The sequence below is a fragment of the Drosophila grimshawi genome, unplaced genomic scaffold (assembly GCF_018153295.1).
Source record: "Drosophila grimshawi isolate 15287-2541.00 unplaced genomic scaffold, ASM1815329v1 contig_1367, whole genome shotgun sequence".
NCBI classification, from domain to species: Eukaryota; Metazoa; Arthropoda; class Insecta; order Diptera; family Drosophilidae; genus Drosophila; species Drosophila grimshawi.
Window position 1 is genome coordinate 1,563,829 of NW_025062889.1, and position 20,559 is coordinate 1,584,387.

General features: G+C 41.2%; 3 protein-coding genes across 5 annotated transcripts; all 3 read right to left on the reverse strand.

Annotated features, from left to right (window-relative positions):
• Positions 1-322: 322 nt before the first annotated feature.
• On the reverse strand, positions 323-782 carry LOC116805924 (fibrinogen-like protein 1). The gene is made up of 2 exons (XM_032741164.2): positions 623-782; positions 323-545 (listed from the first exon to the last, which is right to left on the reverse strand). The coding sequence occupies exons 1-2, from the start codon at positions 742-744 to the stop codon at positions 401-403; spliced, it is 267 nt and encodes an 88-aa protein (XP_032597055.1). The 5' UTR covers positions 745-782; the 3' UTR covers positions 323-400.
• A 669-nt stretch (positions 783-1,451) lies between these two features.
• Positions 1,452-2,951, reverse strand: LOC6568979 (fibroleukin). The gene is made up of 2 exons (XM_001995179.3): positions 1,764-2,951; positions 1,452-1,691 (listed from the first exon to the last, which is right to left on the reverse strand). The coding sequence occupies exons 1-2, from the start codon at positions 2,639-2,641 to the stop codon at positions 1,646-1,648; spliced, it is 924 nt and encodes a 307-aa protein (XP_001995215.3). The 5' UTR covers positions 2,642-2,951; the 3' UTR covers positions 1,452-1,645.
• Positions 2,952-12,174: 9,223 nt separating this feature from the next.
• Positions 12,175-19,005, reverse strand: LOC6569076 (organic cation transporter protein). Of its 3 annotated transcripts, none has more exons than XM_032741062.2 (4): positions 17,817-17,881; positions 14,403-14,805; positions 14,173-14,316; positions 12,175-13,664 (listed from the first exon to the last, which is right to left on the reverse strand). In XM_032741062.2, exons 2-4 carry the CDS (start codon positions 14,786-14,788, stop codon positions 12,701-12,703), a joined length of 1,494 nt encoding a protein of 497 aa, XP_032596953.1. In that variant the 5' UTR covers positions 14,789-14,805; positions 17,817-17,881; the 3' UTR covers positions 12,175-12,700. The 3 variants fall into 3 exon arrangements, with proteins under 3 accessions (XP_032596953.1, XP_032596952.1, XP_001995212.1); XM_032741061.1 differs by lacking the exon at positions 17,817-17,881 and adding an exon at positions 16,341-16,571 and having other exon boundaries at positions 12,325-13,664; XM_001995176.3 differs by lacking the exon at positions 17,817-17,881 and adding an exon at positions 18,784-19,005 and having other exon boundaries at positions 12,356-13,664.
• Positions 19,006-20,559: the final 1,554 nt, after the last annotated feature.

Here is a 20,559-nt window from a genome sequence, read left to right on the forward strand (position 1 = left end):
TAGCTTATATATAATATATATGAATACATTTTTATATGCGTCTCTTTCTTATCGACTCAAGGTTCTAACAGAAGCTCGTTAAGTGCCAGACAGCTACACGCAAACAAATAAAATGAGTTCTATTTTGATTATGATTTTAATATATTAAATGTTTAGTATGTTTAAAATGTTTAAGCGGTATTTCGAATTGTTGCATTAATATTGCTAGTCAAATCATGTTTACAAATTGAAATGTAGTATTATGCAAACCGTGATGTAAAAGCACTCTGAACTTTGACTATCTGCATGTGCATTTTATAAACAAAATCATCCATGTCTGGTTTATAGCGCGTATATATATATTTTAAAAAATACAGAATTTAATTGTGGAGAGTATTTGGTTTTAAGAATACCGCCATTCTCAATAATTGGTTTCTGATATGGATCTTATCATGAGTTGTACGAATTTGGGTGATTTATCAAAGCCATGCCAGTGGTTCCAGATAATGGCCTTGCCCCGCACAGCACCCAGTTGTCGGCACTTAAAGTTTTTGCCATTAGGATTGCTGCCAAAAGAAACAGAGCCAATTAGATAAGAAGAAAAGAGAGAGAGAGAGAGAGAGAGAGCTGTTGAGAGACCTACCAGAAGAATGCACAGGATGCATACCACCAGGCACTGTGATGTCTTCTAGCACAACTGCTCTCCGGCCAGCTGTCATTATCATTGTCCCATGTTGAAAACTTCTGCAGAACACTCAAATCCATCGAGTTGCCCGCGTTGCCATTGTATCTGCCCAAAGAGCTCAGTTCCTAGCTGGTTTGCTCGCTGCCAATGCTGAAGGTGTCATAGTGAGCATATCGTATGTTTCCCTCAAGGTCCTCCAGATGCACATAGAGCTCATAACGTTGCCTGGCCGTTAGCCGATGCAGTTTTTCCAGGCCCAGGAAAAACTCACCCTTGAGCGCACCGAGCCGATAATCGCTCCAATTGCGATAGAAATTAGCATCACAGGGCCCATAGACGGTGTCCATGCCAGATAATTTGATCCTATAGATGCCAGTGGTGCTGCCAAAGGGCAAACAGCTGCTCGGTTGGAACTCGTCAGATTCTTTGAGACCGCTTTGTGCAGCTTTGAGTTTTCTCACATATTCAATGTTTAACGTTTGCAGCTCCAGCATTTGTTGCGCTTTTAATTTGAGCTGCAAACTCAAATCTGAGACTTGCTCTCTGAGCTCTACTTCGCTCTGAGGAAATTGGTCTGCTGCCAGGCAGCAAAACTGTGCATTTTAAAACATACAAAAAATATCTGCACATTCTGCTTATGCTTTTTAAATTGAAACTAAGAGCCACTGTTATCTGGCAAAAACTAAGCGCGTTATCAGCCAAACTGAACTTGAACAGCACACTGAGCGAAATGATCTAAAATCTTTTCAATTTAAGTAACAATTTTAATAAATGCTTCATTTTACACATATATATATATATATATTTATTTTTTAATAAGAAATTGAAAATTGTAACACGCATCTCTTCAATCTGTATTTTTTCTGGTTCACTTTGGTTCAGTTTTCTGGCTTTTTGGGACGGATCATGATTTGAACCGATTTCAGAGAATAATCCATTTCATGCCAGTCTTCAGTATCCCAAAATATGCCTTTGCCTGCATCATCGTAGCTGTTCGTTAGCTTTTTGGTAAATGCCGTTCAAGTTGCTGCAGATTAAAGGAAATATATATATATATTCTCATACATAATTAGATATAAGATTTGTTGGTTTGACTCACCTAAGGCCGCAACTGTTGTACCACCAGGCACCTTGAAACACCTCAGCACAGTGAACCTCTGGATCGTTATCGTTGTCACGATCGCTTGTGCTGAACTTTTGACCCTTATTGAAACGCATTGCATTTTCGACATCACCGTCGTAATTACCCAGCGATTTTAGGGCATACGATTCCTGCTCAGTGCCGACGATAAAGTTGTCATATTTGGCATAATGCGAGACCCCGTCAAAGTCCTCCAGATAGATATAGAGTTCCTGCCGCTCGGCTGTTGTCATATGATGCAGCTTCTCCAAACCGATGAAAAACTCGCCGTTCAAATCCCCAAATCCTTGTTTATACTCCGACCAGTTGCGATAGAAGTCAACAGTGCCGTTGATTCTTCGCTGTATGACAGTCCAGCCGTGACCAGCTACCGATTTGCCATTGCATAGTACTTGAAAGGGTTCTTGATAGCCGGACACCTTAATCATATGCACATTGTTTGAGTTGCCAAATGGCAAACAGCTGGAAGCCTGGCAGCAAGTCGAAAAGGCTTCAAGCACAGAAGTCAGATGCTTAATTCTGTCCGCATTTAAGCTCTGCTCAGATTTAAATTTCTCAATTTGCTCAGCCATTTCCTTCACATTTGATGACAATTTCTCAATTTCGGTTTTATCGCCCTCGATTTGCTTTTCAAGGATTGCAAGGTTTTCTAACTGGTTCGCTATGGTATTATTCTTGTCAGCATTCGATGAGTTTAACACTTTAATTTCCTTATTTGCTTCATCCAACTCGGCTGTTGTTTTACTTAATTGTTCTGTTAGCTCCTTTATGGTTTGTTGTTGTAAGTTCAGTTTTGTATTCGTTTCGCTGATGGTTTTATTTAGGTAGGAAAACATAGGATTTGCTGCTCCATGTATTTTATTAAATTATATTCTTTTGACAAGTTACCAATTCCTGATTTATTTCGTCGTTCTTGAGCTTTATTGGATGGATCATCGATTTATATAATTTTACTTGCTGTGTGCGATTTCGATTAATTTCCACAAGCAAGTTTCTGACTGACACACAATTATTTTTCAGTTTTTCGTAGATGTTTATTATACGGAACATATATTGGGTTTTTGTTGATTGCACATGATTTTTACTGATAGCCAACGAGTTTGGAAAACTCAACAACAACACAATTGAGAGCAACAAAATATTATTTAACATTTTAAATTGATTCTTCCGCAACTATTTCTTGCTTCATTCGCCGATTATGCCAAGCAAAGCTCAAGAATCGAGTCGTCTGCGCCTTTTATAAGCACTTTGTATATTATTCTAACTATTCCATGCATTCAGCGGAACAGATTATTTAAGCGCTCTCCCATAATCATAAATAATGTGAGCCTTATCGCGTACAATGAGTCAAGCTTAATTATTTATGCTTGCATGAAATTAAGGGTGAAGTATATAAGCAGTATATGAAAAAACCAAAAGATTTATATTTATTTTATTTGTTTGATTTATTTGCATTCTTTAATGTCATCCTTTGCATAGCTGCTATGACGTATGTCCTATTTTAATACTATATACAAAACTTAGCTCAGACTAAAAGTAAGCAAAGAAAAAGAAGAAACTCAGACTAAGCCTATAGCTTAAACCGATTTCCTTAATTTCGTTAGTACTTTTTTCTCTGCCCTCTCTGTATTTTCTTGCTTGCTGTGAACTGTGAACAATAAATTATAATTATATTTTCATAATATATACTTTGAAATCAAAGTTAAACCTATATTTATTTACACAGTGGACTTAAAGATTATTTTAATGGTTTCTTAATTTGCTGATAGCTGATGCTGGACGCATATCCGGCCTGCCAGCAGTACCAATTAAATGGTTATATTTTATTAAACGTCTGTTGCAAAAGACAAAAGGCCACAATGGCCATTGCAAATAGATGGCGCGATTTTCGCTCATTTTGCGGTGCAACTGAGCGTATACGCAACGTGCAACAGTGTGAGCACGTGATGGGAAGGCGGGGGGCGGGAGGACCCGGGACGTGGCATGAAGGTGTGGCATCTCTGCTGGTTGCCATAACGCTGACGTAGCCGTTTCAGCCGAGTCGAGACGCAGCGACGCCTGCACTTCACACAGACAACTGAGGTATGGGTGAAGAGGTGCAGGGAGTGGTGAGAGAGGGGGCTGAGATCTCTAGACAACGCTGTTATTTATTCCGGATTTGCTTACATTTTTTATTTATATTTGGCAGACGTCAATTTTGATGGCGGCGTTAGCATTGGCTTTGGCTCTGGCTCTGGCTTTGGCTACAGCAATCCAAAGGATGCAGCTGCAGGTGTCTAGGGGTTATGGTCGTGGCGGGTTGAGGTTGGTTGGAGTTTGGGTTTGGGTTTCTGACCACGTGATGCTTGTGTGCTGTGCCAGCCATGCGGAAAATAAAAGAAATGCCAAGCAAGAGAGGCAACAGAGGCAACCGCTCACCTTTGATTGTCTTAGCGCTCGCTGTCCGCTCCGGCGAGCAACTAATGAAAACTGCCCTTAGTTAAGGGCTGAGCTCTTTGGCATACCACAGCCCTTAGCCGGTAGCCAGGCCAAGCCCAGATTTTGCTGCAAATACTTTACGCTTTAGAAAATGCTTTTGTCTTTTGTGTGTTTGATTGCTTAGAATTAAAACGTTTCAAATTGTTGCCAAGACTTTTGTGTCATTTGTTTTTTTTGGTTTTTCTCGTTTTTCTTGAGCAGCAGCAAGGAGCACTTAAAGCCAACTAGGATTTTGATTAAAAAACTTTGGTCAGCAAACAAATTCAATAAGCACAAGAATCACAAAAATCAATAGCCAAAAGCCGTCAGCTGTTTCACACAGCCGCCATCGAAGTGGCGCGAACTAAGTAATCTAAGCCACAAAACACAGCCACAGAATGCGTAACTTGGAGTGTGGGGCTGCTGATGGGGGCTGGGTGTGGGATGGGGTGGGGTGTGGAGTGGGGATTCACATAAATTCAAGATGTGGCCATAAGATTTATGACGATTGCGAACGTGGAATTTCGACAGCGGCGGCCATAGACAAAAGTGGCCAAAAGAAAATGCCGCAACATTTGTGAGCGCCTCTGGCCTTTGAACTTGAGCGTACAGCTGTGAAAGTTGATGGGGTAGGGGGGCCCCCCTGTGTACGAGTGGGCGTGGCTGGACAGCAATTTACAGTAGGCATATAAAATGTGCATAAAAATTGAAACTGCTCGCCCGAGGCCGCTGAGAGTGGCAGAGCAGAGAGTGCCAGAGAGGCGCAGCGCAGAAGGGGCGTGGGGGCGTATACTTTACGCATTTTAAGTTTCAATTTCACAGCCGAATTTATGGGCATAAAAATGGCAGCATGGCCATTTTATGGCCACTTCCGCTGACCAAAGCGCAAAACTCGTAAGTGATTTCAAACATAAAAAAGCATAAAAAGCATTAGAGAAGTCAAGAGACGTCAAGCAAATATGATAAATTTCTACATGCGCTTGTATACCCTGTATAACATTGAATTTATAGCGGAAATTTTACTTACTGCCAATGCGATTCGTCAAATACATTTTTCCATGCCATTTGCCAGGCCATACAATCCAAGCACCCCCAGCCACCACCTATCCTTGGCGCATTTCCTCATTGAGCTGCGCAATCAATTGTCAAAGTCGTTGCTGGGTGTCTGGTAGGGGATGGGGTGGTATGTGGAAGGGGATGGGGGACTGGTACGGGTTCCATAATCCGGCTTATTATGCAAAGTAAAAGCGTGGCCCTGCTCTTCTTCTGGCCAGATAATCTTGGTGATATTTTATTGTCGTCGTCGCCGAGGCTTGTAAATGCGTTAACAGCCACGCCCACTCCTAGCTGCGCCTCCTCCACTCTCTCTCTCTCTCTCTCTCTCTCTCTCTCTCTCTCTCTCTCTCTCTCTCTATCTCTCTCTGTCTCTCTGTCGTCTCTGCTTCGTGCAAATTGGGATATATTTCCGTTTCCGGTTTGCTGTTCGCAGTTCGCTGCCAGCTCATTTGTCCCGCAATCCTGCTGCTTGCTGTAATGACGGACTTTGCGCTCAGATTTTGCTTTTACGATGTTGGCGTTGCCATATTTTTATATATATGGCACTCACATCCGGCCGCATATATGGAAATTCTCGAATTTATTATGCGTTTGTCCGATTGTCTCGCGCGTAATTTTCCAATTTCCATAAACGGTTTCAATTTCAACATTTCTCTTTCTGTTTTCTTTTTTTTTTATCATTCTGTTGATGTGTTCGTCTCGAAAGGGTTTTTCGCAATTTGGCATTGGGGTTTCCTTTTCGGTTCATTACCATACTAAATGGTTGCTTAACATTGATGAAGTATTAAATTATACGGTGCAGACAGGAATGTGGCTATGACTATGCCACATTACGGACACATTTCATTCCATTTCTATTACAAATTGTCCAAATTGAACACATTTCTGGGGGGAGGAGGCTCTTGACAATGTCGATTATGTGGCAAACCCCACAACAGTTTCTCTATTTGCATTTGCATAATTCTCTTTGCGGTCGCATATTTGTGTAAAGAATTACGACTTCTTACAAATTATTCTCTAACTGGGCATTGAAAGAAGATTGTTTCGCTGGGTTCGGGAATTTAATAACATTAAATTATTAACAAAAAAACGAAATATAAATATCTTATTAAAATAATATCATTTTAAGGATATACTTGCTAGAAAAAGTAGACGAATATTTGTAGAATAAAAATCACTAACAATATATTAATAACATTATTTGTCTGGGAGGATTAAAGGCAAGGGAGCACAATGAGTGAGTGTATTGCAATATGCTTACTTATACATCGACTTAGCATAACTATTCGAATTTAAAAAATGGAAACTCAGCCAAATATTTGCCACAATCATTTGCATTTTGCCCACACTCTCTTCACTTAATTCACATTCCCATAAGCTGACGAGTATTTTTTCTCCGAATGCAAAATCCGTTAAATAGTCGAGAAAACTATACGAAAATCTGAAATGTGATGACACAGCCATCGTTGTACATGATCACCTGCTGTTTGTCCGTGCAATGCATATTTAATAGCTATTCCCCTGTCTCTCTCTTTAGTCGCTCTGTCTCTTTCTATGTGAGGCTGCAGTTTGTTTGGAGTTGCCACCCATTGAATGACTTCATTTTGAGCGGTCTGCGATGCAAATTTGCAACTGATTTTGTGCCCAAATCACATTGTTTGGCGAAAGGAGGCGAAGATGGCGGCCAGATGAAGGCGACGTATGGAAAAATGCAGAAACGATTTAAAAACTCTAAAATTAAGCTATCATCAGTTTTTACAGTTGGCCATCAACTCTATCGCCGGCTCTCTCGCACCCATTGGCCAAGGTGGAAGGTGGAAAGACAGTCGAGTACAATATGTGTATAAAAAAAAGTCAAAAAGAAATAAGTGCGATGCAATGTCATTAAAGAAGACAGCCAGACAAGGACGAGAATTTAGAGAGGAGGAGCAGAGGGGCTAGCTGAGAATGACTATGAGCAACATAAAATCACAACACACACACACACACAGACACCAGCAAACACACACAGACTCGAACTCGCACGTAGATAGAAAGACATTGCCCGTAACCCAATCCGTAACCCAACCCGTATTCCTGTCTGCGGTCGCTTATCGGACGTTGTGTGTCGTCTGGCTCTGAACTCAATGTCCTGTGTGTGTGTGTCCTGTGTCCTGTGCCTTGTCTTGTGTCTCCGTATGCGTTACGTAAAGCTGTAATCTGTGCTTATAAAACGGCAAATGGCAAACTCTGCAGAGGGTTTTTAATTGTCTGTGCCGGATGGCAGACTTAAATGCCCCACGACACAAGATGGACCCCTAATGACACATGGAGAAATCTTCAATTGTGCATAAAGAAAATGAAAATAATTAATTAAATAAACTCTTTTGAATGAATTAAACATACAAAAAGTGAAGTTGAACTCTTAGATCAATTAGAAAAATGTATTTCTATTTTCTTATTACTTTTTCTCATCTCTACAATTTTGTGGGCTATATCTTTTGACTTTCCTGTAATTTCTCTCAGTGCACACACGTCCGATATGAAACGACTTTGTTGAGTATGACAGAACAAATGCTTTCGAGATTTTTTAATTAAAATCCCTTCATAATATTATGTTAATGTTTGCTTGCCACCTGAAAAACTACGAAACCAACCAACCCTGTCACTTTATTTTACTGCACCACCACCCCTCCCTGAACCAACCCGACTTTTAAGCTGAAATCAGCGCGAGGCAAACTAATTTTTTGGCTGAGATTGAAGTGGCAGCTAGAAAGTTATAAAAAGTAATTGCTGGCACCCGTTGACTATTTTTTTTCTACGCTTTAACGTTTTTCCACATTTTTGCTCGTCTCTCCAAAAATGCAAATTGAGTGCGCTATCAGCAACTGTCAACCCATCTACCCATCTACCCCTCCCCTCCCCAACCATCTCTCTCCCTATCTCTCTTAGCCAACGCATGTCTATTTAAAGGGGGAAGAACACGGAGGGCGGAGGGGGACAGACGCCCATTTACTGTCGCGCATTTCACCTGTTTTGGACTCTGCGTTGTCGTCTCCCTTTTTTCTCGTTTCTTTTTGTTTTTTTTTTTTGTTGGCCATTTGGCTGATGTCGGTAGATTTAGCGCACGTAGCATTTTTAATAATGCCGCCAATTGTCATATTTGCCGCCCAAAACGCAATTGGGCACAAACCCATCTCTGGCCGAGTTCTCATCTGGTCTCTCATCTGAGCACCTCATATGGTTATTGTTGCTGTCATCCGCTCTTGGCCAGCGTTTGCAGCAATTAGTTTCAGCAAATTTCCAACTAGTGTCCCACAATAAAAAGAAATGTGCGATGGAAAAAAAAACAAAAACATTACAGATGAATTGTAGCCCAACATGAGATAACTAGTGTTGGCGAAAAAGATATGGATAGACCACATTAACTATAATGACTGTGAACAGTCAACACATTTGTTGAGGGTTTATGTGGGATGAAGCCAATTGAAGCAAAAAGAAATGTGGCTTTAATGTTATTAGGATAGAGGCCAGAAAATAAAATAGTGATTCACTTAGAAACACTCAGCTAAATATCTTTTCAGCTTTCCTATATTTTATAAAATTTATTTTTGGGGAATTTATATATCTCGATAAATAACATTTAATTGCTGAGGAGTAAAAATAACAAATTTCAAATACAACTTTAAATCACTACGGTCCAGTCTCGGGGGGCAGGAATAATCTAGTCACTTATGTCGTGTCACATCACAATAAGAGTCACGTGTAAACGTGAATTGACATGGCGCCTATCAGTCATAAAAATGAATACATAGAAACAACATCGTTTATTATCCCTCCCCGCAGTGGACAGCTTTCCGTTGGCTTCTCTCTCAATTTTTGTTGTTGTTGTTGTTGTTGTCTGTCGTATCAATTGTCAATTTTAATTGCTGGCAGTTGTCATAACTCGGTTGTTAAATTTACAACCGGGCAGAGTGGAGACATTTAATGGCGCCTGAAACGAACGCAATGCGTTGACTTTCTTTATGGTTATGTAACTGGACAGACAGACAGATATATATACATACATATATACAGAGAGAGAGACCATATGCGAGTCTGCTTAATATGCAGCGAATAACCATATATTGAATCATCAGAGCCAATGCCGATGGACACGCTCTAACTCTGGCTGTGACTCCAACAGCTCTGGCTCTGGATAAGTTAGAGTCACGTAGAGATGATTTTGTAATCCAACTGGGGCTGACTGGTCATTTAATTGCGGCCGATAAGGTGTGCGTTTACACAGAATTTCAACCCTGCTCCACACTGCAATGTATTTTATTTATTTCCTTCTTCTCTTTTCTTGCAATTAGTCAAACGAATTTGTCGGAATTAATCAGAAGTCACCATCGCCATCATCGTCATCGTCATCGTTTAAAATGCAAAATGCGTGCGCTAAATTACGGCGAATTTCTAAAGCAAGCCAGAGCCTAGACGCATTTTTTAGCGTGTAAACAGTGTGACTCCAGCTCTGCCCCACCACACCACACTCTCCCTGCGCTCTACAAGTCACAATGTCGGCAAAAATGACTTTTGTGGTGCTGAGCTGAGAGCTGAGCTGCTGTTGATGACTCGTTTTGGCTTTTGTGCTCGACTGGCGCGTCTACATTTGAATACTAATTGCATTTAGGCCAAGTTCGTTGTTGCTTTCGAACCGAGACTGGCAGTCGTACTTTGGCTTGTGCGGTAAATATGATCAACAACAAAGCGCGTCATTTTGACATTTGTCTGTTTCACAGCGCCCACGTTGCCAATTGCCTGCCATCGCCAGCCAATTGCGCCAACTAACTCCCACGACTGACAGCCTCGACCAACTCTCTGTCTGTCTCTGTGTCTGTGTGTCTGTCTGTCTGTCTGTCTGTCTGCCTGCCTGCTCCACGTAATCGCAAATAGATATGCGACTCAGATAATGATCGGGCTCAGCTGGCTGGCATAGCGCTCCCGCTCCAGCTTCAGCCACAAGTTGCAAGTTCTCCGAGCTGCAACTTCAGTTTCAAGCTTCAACTTCTCATTCTCTGGCGGTTGTCGCGCTTTGAACTTAAATGGGTTTTGTGGCTGTTGTTGCCGTTGTTGTTGCTGTTGTTGCCGTTGTTGCCGTTGCTGCCGTTGTTGACATGCAGTCAGTGGGCAAATTTGCCATATGTTGGCAAAATGGCAAACTGCTTTTGCACTGGCCTTTTCGGCTTTAGCCAAGTGTCAGGTTTTTTAACATTGCCTTGCCAGGATCTTTTTTTCGCTGGCACATTAACAATGCAGCAAACTGAACGCTGCATGCCTCAAGAAAAACACACATTCAATTTGCAAGCACATTTCACATACCATGGGGTGGAGGGTGCTGGAATACTAAAGCTAAAAACTTGATTTTATTTGGCATCAAAATTTCAGTCAAATGCAGTTTTCAAACGCAGAATATTTGTAATTATATTCAAATATTGTGAATAAATTATTTTAAAGTTTCCCACGATCTCTGCTTTTGTAGCTAAATAAACAAAATTTAAAATAACAAATATTTTTAAGCAAATATATATTTTTGTTAACATTTTCCTCCATTTCTTTTTCTTAAAAACTCATCTATGAAGCACTTATTAAATTGAAGTCTTTTAAACTGTACCAAACATATTTTTAATAATTTCCAAACACTCTAAATTTCCCAAATTGGGTTTATTATAATAATTTCCAAAAATTTGAAAACTATTATCTGATTTTATTCATTGTTTTTTTTAAGTCTTCTCAATCATGTTGCACCTATTGGGTTTATTAAGCTGGCGCTTTTTGTCGCTTGCTAATGGCCGAAATTTCAACAAATTGCTTTGGTGGTGATGAATTTGGAGCAATGCATGAGAAAGGGGGGAGTATAAGAGTCAAGAGAATGAAAGACGGCAACAGCCGCCGCAGACTGAAGTCAATGAATAATGGGCTCGAGCACAACATCAGCGCGGCACTTGTAATTAATTATACAGCAGGAACAGCAGGCTAGCAGCAACAGCAACAGGAACAGGAACAGGAGCAAAAGAAAAAGGCGGCGGCGGCGGCAGCGGCAGCTTTGGGGCAGCAAAAATGTCTGGTAATTATCACTAAGACGCGCCGCTGCTGATTAAAAATGCGACGCCGACGCTGTGAATTGAACTTGGACTTGGACTTGGACTTGAAGTTGATGCTGATGCTGAAAGTTGAAGTTGGACTTGTCGCTGGTGTGGAACTTGGGCAATGTGCAGCGAGGCAGCAAGTTGAACGGCGACTTCAACTCGAATTCTGACAGTTTTCGTACAGGCTGACATGACAAGCTGCCAGTGCCGATGACGCTAAAAACTTGGGGCCCGCAGTCGCCAAAGTCGTTGCCCGGCTGCCGGCTGCCGGCGGCCAGTTGCGGCTTGCGGTTGCCCCACCAACTGATTGACTGTCCAGACAACCAGGCTGGAGACTGAATCTCAATCTCTCGAGTCCCCTTCTCTCTGTCTCCCTCTGTCTCTCTCTCGCTCATCGCTGGAGCAGCATGTAGCCAAGTGCCGACGGCGGCTGACCAACTCCTTGATTGCTGACTGAGGCCCACTGAGTCGGACACACACTGCTGTTGAGTGGGTAGTGGGTGGGGGTGACTCTGTGGACGAGGAGGCGGTGGGGAGGGGTTGGTTTGTGCAAGATGTCGACAGCTAGGGACATGGAGTTACTTACCAAGTGTTGCATATGAATGAGGCGTGCCAAAAGCTGACAATGATATTAACCTTGATGTCCATTTTTCAGTCGGTTTTTACCTTGAAGGTCATTTAGGCCTTGAATCGGTGTGTGTTGTGTGTGTGTGTGTATGAATACCATAATTGCATTGGTTTATCTCTCATTCGTATTCAATCAGTTTATTTGCAAGTAATCGATATATCTATGATATTCATCGATTATATTTTATTAAAACTGCTCTGACATGTGTCAATCGATAATCAAGATTAAAATTTCTCTCTTTAAAGTCTTCAAATAACTTCCAAGAATTTTTACAACATTATTTATTCAAAACATCAAAATAAACTAAAATAAAATTGTTTTCTATTACCTGTAAAATGATGCTAAATTGTAAATTAATTGATATACACACACCTGTAGTATTTGCTAAAAGCCTTTTGAATCTGGCAATCTGGTTTTAACTGTTATTCCATTTGGACGGCAAACGAGGCAAAGCGTTTGTTGGTTTCGAGTGACTAACCCCGTTTCAAAGGCACGAAACTGAACTCATTTCGCAGTAATTACATTTTGCATTTAGATATTTTCAATTTCGTTACGATTTGTAAAGTTGAGCAAAAGCGTGATGTTTTTGTTTTTGCTGCTTTTATTTTGTGCTGCGGCTTTTGCACTGCGCGAAAAAGCAAAGCAATTTAATCTCGCTGCTTACGTCCAAAATTTTCGCCATCCTCGAGCGTTTCGGGCAGCGGAAGGCCTCGAGTCTCTGGCAGGAAAATGGTGCCGATAACGGCCACAATGGAAAACACACCGAATATGAATGGTGTTAACCAGGCCCTAAACATGGCCAGGTCACAGATGAGCGGCGCTATAAATCCACCAATCCGGGCAATCATCGAGCACAGTCCGACTCCATTCGATCGCACAACGGTCGGAAATATTTCGCCACCCCACAGATACACATTGGGGAATGTCATCGATGCCCCAAACAGCCCCACAGTGGCGCACATCACCTGAATATTCATTGGGGCATTGGTGAGGAAGACGAGGGCCAACAGTCCAACGGCACTGATCGAATTCGTCAACATCATTGTCACCTTTCGGCCCAAGTACTTGGTCAGCACAACGCAGAGCAGTGTGCCGGGTATGCTTAGACCGGCGGCAATCAGATTGTTGATGAATATATTGCCGCCTAGCTTGGATATATACTGAGCGATGCCATAGTACACCATGCAGACAACCAGCCAATTGTTCGCCATGCAGATGGTCTTGATCCGCATACGGGGTGTCCGGAACAGATCAATTAAGTTGCCCTTTTTCGATGGCATCCTCGCCGCCAGCACTTTGTGTCCAGCCTCAATTTCCTCGCGAATCGTATCTGTTGGGGCTCTATTGTGTTTTGCCACCTTTTCCAATATCTTGATGGCATCGTCTACGCGTCCAGTGGTAAATAGCCAACGTGGCGACTCCGGCACCAGGCAAATGTAAATCACAAATACACAGGACCAGATCGTTATGCTGAACTGGAACCACCTCCAATCCCTCAGAAAGTACGAGAATACGGACAGTGAGGCGTGGCCAATATTGAACGGCAACTGATACAAAATGGCGATTAATTCACGCTTCTTCGGTCCAATGATCTCCATGATGAGCACAAAACTGCAACGAGAGATATAAATAAATACGATGAGGGAAAGTAAAAATATCAACTTACCACTAAAAAAAGATATCTCATAATATTTTGAATACATTTCGTATGCAATATATGCACGTATATATATAGTATATACTTAGTATATACTTATATAGTATATACTTATATCACTCTTATTATAGCCAAAATGATTTTATATGCTAGTTTATTGCTTTACATAGTTTATACCTGTGTCTCTGAACCCGTCGAGGAAACCAGTTAATCTGATATTTATAACAAGTTCTGTTGAATTGATGATTATATAGCACGAGAAGGAAACATATATCTCAGTTATTGGAACCGATCGGCAAACATAACTATATAGCAATTGCATCAAATCAAACTAAGCCGTTTTTTTTTCTCTTTGTCTTTTGTTATAATTATATGTGAATATGCATGGTGAAATCGTGAATTATGTGTTGAATTAATTAAGACTGACTGTAAGTGGTGGGCGAAGTAGTCAATTAGTTTTACCTGGTTGTCATGGTGCCGCCTGTGGCAAATGCGGTTAGAAATCTGAACAGGCAGTAGAACCAGAAATACGGCGAAACACAAACGATCAAGCCACAGATCAGCTGCATGAAGCAGCAGCCCAAAAAAGACGGACGACGACCAAACCTGCAGAATAACAACAGATGAAGAGATGAAAATATAAATTTATAAATAAATATACATATACGAGTATATATAGATGTATGTCTTACCGATCGGAGAGCATGCCAAAGATCATGCTGCCAAACATAACGCCGAGCATGACAATGGACTGGGAGAGGCTCGCCAGAGTGGCATTCTTGCAGGTGAGATTCCATTCCGTGATGATGGTCGACTGGAAAGTGCTGTGATCGAATTCCGTTTCATGGCAATCGTCGCTGCACGGATCTGTGACGTTCTCGGTGGTGCAGCTGTGGGGCGTGGGGGCGGCAAGGAAGATGTGGCCGATTGTGTGCCACCCGGTGCCGAATTTGCACATGAATATCACAATGCAGAAGAAGAGCTGATAGCGTCTAAAGTCACCGATTTGCGAGATTATCGGATCGGATGTCTTCTCGACCGGCTTCGGTGGGTCCTTTTTCTTCTCACTATCAGCCATTTTCAACTATGTAATAACTATTAAAACAAAATTGAAAAGAAACTCTGAGTATTATTATCAAATGTATAAAAGATTACTTTGATTTCTTATCAACTAAAATGTTGACTTTGTATGTAATTGTTGTACGGTAAATTGTGGTGAGTGTCAGTCGCACCAGTTAGTTATTTTTTGCAGTGTAGAGTTGACTTTCTCGAAAATATTTGGTTTCGAGACTGGAGCTGGCAACAGACTGGCGCGAACAGATCGTCCGCGATCGATTTCATATGCCAACATTCAATATTGAACCGGTTTCTTTGGCTCAGTCGGCAGTTGGCAGTTGGCAGTTGTGGCAGTCGGTTAGCGTGACAACTTCTTGGCCCGGCTAACGGCAAACGGCTAACAGGCATTAGCACCTGAGAGAGCAGTCGCAGCAGCCGCAGCAAGAGCACGTTAAGGTTCGCATCCAGCTTAAATTGGCATTTAGTAGTGCAAGAAATACAAATAAAATAAACCGAAAAAAAAGACTGCAACAGAAATAAGGCCAAAAGGCAACAATGCTCACTTTTACCTCCAGCTTTGAAACTTGTCGTTGTTGTTGTAGTTAAATGAAGTTGGGGCCGCTTCATTAATTGAAGGTGCGCCACGGCTAAAGCTATTTGCCACAGATAGCTAGCTAGCTAGCTGCCACTAGATGCTGCCATTGTCTGCAGCCAGATAAACGATGCCTGTCACAAGCCGCAAGATGGCTTAATTATCATCGAGTGAAAGTTGTGGGGCCTCAGATTTGTCGCTGGCGACAAGCAACAATCAACACTCTCAACACTGGCAACTTGCAACACAGCCATATGCAGCATTTTCCCACGACTGTGGCACAACCTGTGTCCAGAGAGACCCAACCACTAAAGTGGCGCAAGCACCAAAATGTCACAACAATTGAAAATAAATTATATGCAAATTGGCTAGCCAATCAATGTACACAACACACTCGCACACACAGCACATGATAAATCCGCCAATTGTCGCATAAATGTGTCACTTTGGCACCCACTAAGATGCCCAAAACTGAGCACAGCACAAATAACAACTGCAGATTGCTGCCTTTCGATATGGTTACTTAAGAGCCGTCAACATGGCAATAAATTACCAAAACTGCATAACATATTTGTATATGAGTCAGGCTATTGACGATGTGTGCAACAATTTGCCATTGCAAGCAGCAACACACTCTGAGGAAAGGGCTTAGATGGTCTTAAGAATTTATCGCACACAGATTATGGATTGATTATCATCTGTGCTTCAAACTAGTTAGTTGGATAACACCTCAACTTTTTGTTGCTGTTGTTGAACTAGAAATTAATATGCGTCTCGACTGAGCATATATAATATTAAATATATATACACTATATATATATGCATCTGTATCTGGCTGCATTATGCATTTGCACTTTTACGGGGTATAATCACTAAGCAGACAATAGATTGTATAACACTTATAGTGCAGGCCTACAAAGTGTCCCAATAATCTTTCGTATCATGAAGTTTTATACACTTTCTTATCAAAATACAAACTTACTATGTAATAAGCACGTAAGGTTAGTAAAGGTTAAGGTTATCGTTAGTGTTGATATTTTTACTAGGACAAATTAAGTTGCTTATAACACTTGGCTTTGCATTTCAAACTTCACATTTGGGCTTAATATTGTGAGTTCAGTTTCGCTTGTAATTAAGCAGCACAATTCTTTTAAGTTGCACTTGCAGTCAGTCTGTCTGTTGTTCCATTGAATGCTGTCGATAGCTGTTTTCAGACTGCGAATGAGTTCAGCTCCAGTCTGCGTACTTTGGTACTCGTAACTTACTGGGCATGAATAGATAAGAGCTTCGACAGCATCATTAATTCTGCCTGATAAGACAGCTTCCCGATCTATCTCTCTCTCTCTCTCTGTCTGTCTGTCTGGAAGACAATTATCAACAATCTTATCTGTACAAGATTTTTAGTATTCCACTTTGTTGCCGCAGCTTCCGATGTACAACAAATATTTGGTAAACAAAACCACTAATAAAAACTGACAATATTGAGTATTGAATGGAAAGAGTGTACACAAAATATGAGCATTAGCTCAATACTTTTGTCGATTATAAATAGGTTATTGATTTTAAATGATGACTACATATTTTTATTTCATCTTTTTTTTTGGTTTTATTGCACTTTGTGTAATCCCCAATTCATATTCAAGATTGGACCATAAATGCCAGCTGTAATTAATAGAGATTTGAGCTGTGGTAAAAAGCCACAAGTTGAAGAGCCAAACAAAATAATACTTAACAACCTCTCTAAAACTGTGAAGGGCTTGCATAAATATGAAATCTGTGTAGAGCACCACCAAAAAGCACCATCAAGCCCACCCAGCCGAGTGACCACAAAGCTAAAGCAATTAAAAAGCATAAAGAACATTTGCATTGTCGGCCGCCTTTGGCCAAGTGTGCAGATTTAAGCGGCTTTTGAATGTCAGGAGCGACAACTGTTTATGCCAAATATTTTGCAAAATATTTTGCGCAACTCGTTTTTGGTTTTTCGGTGTGGTGGTGGCGCCCCGTCAGCATTTATAGTCCTAGCAACGCTCCAATTAGCACACAAAGGGATTACAGGCAAAATACCCAAAAATTTGCAGGGCTTATGACAGAAATGTGAGCGAACCATGCTGTGCAGTGCTTTAGCCAAGGCCAATACTATAGCCCACTCCGGTTTGCGGTTACTCGGCCATAATTGCAACAGAAAGCGTCAGCTGGGCGACAGACAAGAGAGGCTGTGTTGATTCCAAATATGCACTTGAATTTTGAATCAAGCGAGTGAAAATAAAGTGCAACATGCATGTTTATGCTATCAGCTTTTTGATAGCTTTATTTTCTAATTAATAACACGAAGGTTGTTCAAATATACTTAGACTAGAAGCCAAACGCTTAGTCTCTCCGATCAACACTTTTTTTTTATTAAGGTTTGATGCCAAATTGCTAAACCTTTTCACAACAAGAGTAACTAACGATCGATTACCGAAATGAAGGTTTGAACGGGAATAACTAAAAACGATCGATAAGCCAGAGCTATGGCAAACAACTGATTAGCTGTGGCAGCCGGCCGATCAGTGAACGCCCTTATCGAGAGCGCTGCACAAAGAGAGCGCTGCTGACGTTGGCTGCTGCAGCTCAAACTGCAAACTGCACTTAGCATAATGTGGATGTGTAATTAAGAGTAATAATAAGCAATTTATATTGAGCCACAACAATGTTAACAACTCACAATCAATTAAAGTTCTTTGCTGCTGCTGCTGCCAAACAATGCATTCAATTTCAAGCGCAGACAATCAAAATACTTTTCAGTTTTAGCCATAACGAAATTCATAAAGCGAATGTCGGCGTCGTTTTACCAATTCATACGAAAATTGCCAACTCAGCGCGCTCATATATCATTTTTATGCCCAGCCACGCCCCTTTCAACTCATTGCAAATTGACAAATGCTGCAACTGCGCGGCAGTGTCTAAATGTCTTTGCCACTATTTAAGGTCTTTTATGAGTTGCCAGTGCACTCTGTGTTCTCCAAGTTGGAAGCTCAGCCCCGCAGCCATGAAAAGCTGTGGGGCAGACACAGAGTTGAGCTGGCAGAGGGGCGGGGGATTGCTTGCTTGGCAAATGAAAAAGCGCACCAGAAACTATGAACAATGCTCAGCGAAATAAAACTGCTTGTAATATGTAGTAAAAATCCCGAGTGAAGATGGTTGGCAAGCCTTTACGGCGACCTGGAGATGCGCTATCTATTTTAAATGGATGCCAAGAAAATCTGTTAATGATCAGAAATTCAAAAATTATACAAGATTCTTTAAACTAATTCACACAACTGCCTCGTCTTCAAAGAACTGTGCATTATATCTATCTTCCAGCTGGTCGTTCTTCACTTTTTGTCTTGATTAGGAAAAGTTCTCAAAATCTTAAGTCAAAGAAAGAAATTTTCCTTAATACTTACATTAGTTGGCAGCCAGAATCGATGATAGTTGTCAGCTGCTTGACCTCTGAGGTACTGAAGAAAATCCTTAGCTAGCCCGTATATAAATATTTTTCAAAACCACCCCTAACATTTCTTATAGTTTTTCCAACTACCTGAGTTCTAATCCGCATAATCAAGCATCTGCCTGTCCATCCACAAGGTTGACTTACCTACCGAATAAGCCAACAACAATTTACACTGACAGAACACTGATAAGTAATAATGTTCAGAATGTTGTCCCCCGTTTTACACTTGAGAATGTAGAAATGTTGATTGTGGGATTAGGCTAAAAATGAGCTTTAATTTTTCATAAAATAAAATCAGTGAAAATGTTACTTTCTGGCTGTGCATCTGTCTGATATGCCCTGTTTTTGTGGCAGCGTATTTGCAGCATTACTTAAAGTGCGGCAATGTGGAGCGGGGGCAACAGCAAAAAAGCATATAGAAACAAAGCGCCGCATCAACGCTTTGGTGGCTAGCTGTCTGACTGGCTTGGCTTGAGCTTGGGCTCTGGGCTCTTGGCTCTGGTCTCTGGGCCTTGGCTCTATTCCTCTCTAAGTCCTCTTTGATTAAGTGCTCAGTCTTTACTGTGGAGATTTTTTAATCGTTACCTCGTACCACGCTTGCCACGGTCGCGCATGTGACCATGCCCCATAGATTAATCGCTAATCTGTCCCTAGAGGGCGTACGGACATTTTTAAAAAGTGCACAAAAACAAAAGCAAAACACAGAAAAGAGCAAAAAGCGAGCAAAAAAGCACAGCAACAACAGCAAAACACAAGACACAAGACAAGTCACACAGAACCAGACTACAACTGAGACTGAGCGCCATTTAGAGTTCTGAGTTCTGTTTCTCGTTAAATTGCTGCGTACTTCTCTTCAAGGGATGTGTGTGTGTGTGGGGTGTAGAGGGGTTGGGGTAGTCAGCTAGTCCCCAAGTTCGCATTCGCACCTCTTTTTGTGCCTGTTTTCAGTTTTCAGCGTGCCTTTTTTGGTTTTATACATAAATTAATAAACTTAATTATTGTGCATGCTGCTCTGTCCGCTTGCCCTGTGCAGATTAATGTTTTAATTTTTGCTAGTATGCCTCTTCCCTCTCATTCCCCCCCTCTCTATCTCTCTCTCTCTCTCCTTGCACTCGCTCTCGCGCTTCCATTAAATTATGCGCCATTTTTTGAGTAATTTGTTTGGCCAGAGGCGCAAAAATGCATTAAATTGGAATGCAGCACATCTACCACACCGAGGGCCCCACCCACAATTTGCCTGCCCCTCGCCAATGAGCGTCAAATTGTTAATTTTAAAACATAATAAAATGCTGCAATATGTTATAGTTTTCGTTGCTGCCTCTCAATGACCACAAGCGAGTGCGTCCTAATGTGTGTCACATAAATCAGAGCCTGTCGAGTGGACTGGACTGATGCACAAGAACTTTGGTGGGATGGGGAAAGAGGATGATTTTAACTGCGGCTATTTTAGGCTATTTCAATATGTTTTAAAGTTGAACTTATTTTACAACACAATGCTGTGAACTTTATTATCATGTACCCTGAACGCGGCTGTTAAATATATTATTCTGGTTTGTTATTACTTATTTGTTATTATTTAAGCAAATACTTATTTTATAATGCAACTCAGTGAACTTTATTACCAACTAGCAGTTAAATAAATTATTCAAGTTTGTTATTATTGGAGCATCCAAATCAGGGCTACAAAAGTCCAAGTCAGCAATAACATTGCTATAACTTTGTCACCAGA